This window comes from Triticum dicoccoides, unplaced genomic scaffold (assembly GCF_002162155.2).
Source record: "Triticum dicoccoides isolate Atlit2015 ecotype Zavitan unplaced genomic scaffold, WEW_v2.0 scaffold62384, whole genome shotgun sequence".
Classification (NCBI taxonomy): domain Eukaryota; kingdom Viridiplantae; phylum Streptophyta; class Magnoliopsida; order Poales; family Poaceae; genus Triticum; species Triticum dicoccoides.
In genome coordinates, this window is record NW_021287051.1 from 1 (window position 1) to 4,217 (window position 4,217).

General features: G+C 39.6%; 1 protein-coding gene across 1 annotated transcript; it reads left to right on the forward strand.

Annotated features, from left to right (window-relative positions):
• The first annotated feature begins 237 nt into the window (after positions 1-237).
• On the forward strand, positions 238-1,636 carry LOC119347273. Its single transcript, XM_037616119.1, has 4 exons — positions 238-939; positions 1,038-1,221; positions 1,318-1,386; positions 1,625-1,636. Exons 1-4 carry the CDS (start codon positions 506-508, stop codon positions 1,634-1,636), a joined length of 699 nt encoding a protein of 232 aa, XP_037472016.1. The 5' UTR covers positions 238-505.
• Positions 1,637-4,217: the final 2,581 nt, after the last annotated feature.

The following is a 4,217-nucleotide window of genomic DNA, read 5'->3' on the forward strand; positions in this document are numbered from 1 at the left end:
CTAGATGTCTTTTACGTTTTTTTTTTCTGTTCATGTGATGAAACCATGTATAGATCTGAGATTATATGGAGGTGGGAATGCATGTGTGCATGATCTTATGTACTCCCTCCGTTCCTAAATATTTGTCTTTCTAGTGATTTCAAAAAGTGACTACATACGGAGCAAAATTAGTGAATCTACACTCTAAAATATTTCTATATACATCCGTATGTGGTAGTCATTTGAAATCTCTAAAAAGACAAATATTTAGGAACGGAGGGAGTATATGTGATGATTGATTATATGTAATTTTTTACCAATGATGTTATACTCTTAGCTGGTTGCATTTGCGCGGAAAGTTTAGTACCAATGGTGATGCTATTCTTTCATAAAATTACATTTCTGTTGATTCATATCACACTAAGCTGTTTATGCAAAGAAGAAATGGAAAACCACAATAGACCATTAGTTTTGATGTTTGCTGTTACATCTAAGCTTCTGCTGTGAATTTACTTGTAGGGCCGAGATGTCTGGTGAACGCAAACAATTGGAACTTCATACACGGCTTACTAAAACGGTGGTCGAAATAAATGGTGATTGCCCTGATCCAACTCCGGAAGATGAAAATAAAAGAAAATACTTCCCCATGATTGGTACAATTGTTGTGGCGGCACCAGATTTCTGCTTCGTGGTAGTGAAAAGTTCTTTAATAGAAAAACATGGAATTTACACAATTAATCGTGATGGAAAAAGTATTAACATTAAAGCCGAAGACTTTATTTTATCAATTGGAACTTTGGCTGGGTTCTATCTTTATCACAACCAGTTACCATATGATATCGAGAAGGTGGAAGCTGTTGAATTTGGTGAAGAAGTTGAATTGTTTGATGTAGTTTATCTTTGTGACTTAACATTTGGACTTACTAAGCTGTCCTTTGACCTCACAGATGGTCATGTCATGTAAGTTTCTTTTCTTAAAAAGTTTCATGTTGTTTTCTCCTAAAATGTTTTGTGGATCCTTTTGTGTTTCCAATTTATAAATGTATTTCTTGGTCCAGGGATACAGATGGAGTCAATTTTGTCCATAATTGTGCTCAAAGCTTGCACACTGGCCAAGGTGCACCTGTTTTTTCTGGAAAGGGTAAACTTGTTGGCCTATGTATTCTGAACATACAAGGCCCATCCATTGCTCTCACTGTGACCCAAATAAAACAGAATCTGATGAGGATATACAAAACTAAGGTATGTAATACGAATAACATTGTTTACACTTACCCTTATTTATTTCTAATACAAATATATTTCTCAATTTCACATTGTGGTTCTCTTTGTTTGCAGACACTCGAGAAGTTTTTTGAAGAAGTACGGGCATCAGCAGGAAATGCCAAGGCGCCAGCTTCAGCGATGGTATGATTCCCCTATCTCTCCCTCCTATTTGTTTCTGTTCGATTTTGACATCTCTCTCCTTCAATCGACCGAAGCTTGCTTTGTGACGCTTTGAGCTAGGGTTTAGGCTGCGAGTACACTCATGTAGCATGGTTTGTTATGGGGCTCTATCCCGAGCTCCTCTGTGGATCAGGTTTTATTAGGCATTGCTGCTGATTTCCATTTCTTTTGTATTCGGTGGTTGGAATTTTCGTGTCAGGATGTTGATTGATTGGACAGATGGAAGGTTAGGTTTTGACTTTTTTAGAGTTTGAGCATAAATAGAAAACACTTTTAACAAATCATTACATGGAGGAGATGGCTCGGTGCTTATCATCTTCAAATAGGCTATTAAGGGCTTATAGGAAAATGAAAGACTGCGTGAACTAGGTCCTGGAGATGTTTGTAGTTGTGTCATAGATAGACTATCATCAGGTACCATGTTCTGCATTGATGGAAATGCTAATTATGTCGTGTAGCTGCGTGTGAAAAATATATGCTATGTTTTCGGAGGAACTTGCAGTTAATTATCTGTTTGCATCTTGATTTTTGATTAGTCAGGAACCACACTTGTCCACCTTTGTTCCTTTGGTTATGTGGTTTACTCCCTCCGTCTCTATTTACTTGGCATGCAGATATTTGACCAACAAAACATAGGCTATAATGTCACAAAGATTATACCGTTAAATTCGTATTAATATGTAGTTTCCAGTGCTATACTTTTTATGACATAGATACTTAATATATAATGGGTTAAAGTTACGGTCAAAGTTTAGTCATGGAAAACGAGGGCGCCATGTAGTTAGGGATGGAGGGGGTAGCTCTTTTTACATTGGTGCATTGATTCTAGTACTGCTGCAGCTAGCTAGAGTGCATCGATTCTGGTACTCGTCACACAAAGAATCTCTGAAATTAGCTAATCGAACAACACCATCACAAGTAGATCAAAATTTTCATGTAGACCTAGCTAGATACAGCCCTCATAATAATTTGCAAAGAACCAAAGAATTGGCTAGTCCACACTCTAGCTAATTATGCAAGAACACAATCAGAAGTAGAAATTTCTCACTACTGAAATTGCGAAGGCTAAAGGAGCATTTGGTTCAAATCTTGTTAAGTGCTGCTTCCAAGGCTAAGGCAGGAGGTGCAGAAGAGACATATGTAGAAGGGAGAGTAGGGTGTAGTGCTACTACTTGTTGGCCAGCGTCCAGCTACAGTGGCATCATATCTATCCTGCTTCCCCCAAACATGCAGGGAGTCCATATTGTAGACTATTTTCTTGAGTGAGTGAGGAGGGAGCTCTGAAAATAATCTATTTTCTTGCATCTTACTGCGAGGCTACCCCTTCAAAAACTTCTCACTGTCCGTGTGCTAGGAGCCTATGACAGTGGTTTTGACTTTATTTTTGGTTGTCATAATAATAAGCACCCTTACCACATAACACTTCATATGCACTTGGGCTTGTTATTCCTTAGCATGCTTGTCTACTCAGATATTTATGATACTGCATTCTATCGACAACCATCTATTTTATTATATATATATTTTTTGTCTGTACCTAGTATTATTTCTTGCAACCATGATCAATGGCTTTGCTGGATGGGATTGAAAAAGAATGTGCTGGACCGATAATTCGACATGCATGGTATTGTTTTATCTAGAGGTAAATACACCACAAGTGCCTAAACTTGTTCGGCGCGTTCAGTTTAGTGCCTCAAGTTGCAAAATATGTAAAAGTGGTGCCATAACTTGTCCAAATGGTGTATATACTGTGCCTTCGCTCGTACGCCGCCGCGTGGGTGGCTTGAAAGCTGGCGTATGTCCCACATGTCAGTGGGTGTGAGCGTGGGCAGAGCTGGGTGTTGTGGTTATTTTGTATAAAACCACTTGGGATTTAATTAATTATCCCAAGAAGTCCCTCCAACAGCGAGAAGTGATTGTGTGTTATGTTTGCGCATAGGTACCTCGAAGGCTGTGGCCTTTCATTCTAACTCCCCGCCGCTTCGTTTCCTCATCTCTGCTTTCTCTTTCGCACGATTCGCGATCAATCCGAGGCTGCGATGGCGGAGGTCCTGTGGCACCGCAATCGGCGTCGGAGGCGATGGACGACCCGCGTCGTCGTCTTACAGATGAAGCAACTCCTTCGTATGGTAACTCACACCCTCCCTGTTTTCATGCATGATGAGTATCTCTTCCTCGTCCATGACATCGTGTAGGGTTTGCCGGAGTGAGAGCAATTTTCTGGCGTGCTTGATCTTCATCTTTCGTCCATGTCATGCGAGATATTGTGTATGTGGACTGTTGCGGAGTAGATATGGGCACATTGTTCCTGAGTTTTGCTAGGGTTTATTTGGGGGTTTTGGAAGTAGGCGCCTCTTCCTGTCAAAGTAGTTGGTTATGCTTGTGTGCGCAACAAATTATCCTATAATATTGCTCAGATGTGATCATTTGCCTTGTTCGTCATTTCTGCTCAAATCTGGAGATTGTTCGAACTGAAAAATTAGAAAGATTTGTAACTGAATTTTGGGTACAGATGAAGTTAACTGAATTTTGGTGACACCTGATTGTATAGTTAACTGAATTTTCATGACAGGTGATGTACTGAATGTGTGCGCTGCACTGAACTGATATATGTGCTGAGTGTGTGCAAGTGCAATGCATTAGAGATGTAGGACTGTGTGCAGTGTATGTAAAGTAGATAACTAAGTTGTTCTTCATAGTTAACTGATATTTTGTTGTATTGAATAGTACAGATCACCGAATATTGGTGCAACATAGTCATCTGAACATTTCTGCAATATAGTCATATAGAT

Excerpts from the sequence above, each read along its gene's own strand:
- LOC119347273 (XM_037616119.1), top strand. The coding sequence starts at position 506 with ATGTCTGGTGAACGCAAACAATTGGAACTTCATACACGGCTTACTAAA. Across the intron at positions 940-1,037 it reads CTCACAGATGGTCATGTCAT|GGATACAGATGGAGTCAATT; the intron begins GTAAGTTTCTTT and ends TTCTTGGTCCAG. Across the intron at positions 1,222-1,317 it reads TGAGGATATACAAAACTAAG|ACACTCGAGAAGTTTTTTGA; the intron begins GTATGTAATACG and ends CTTTGTTTGCAG.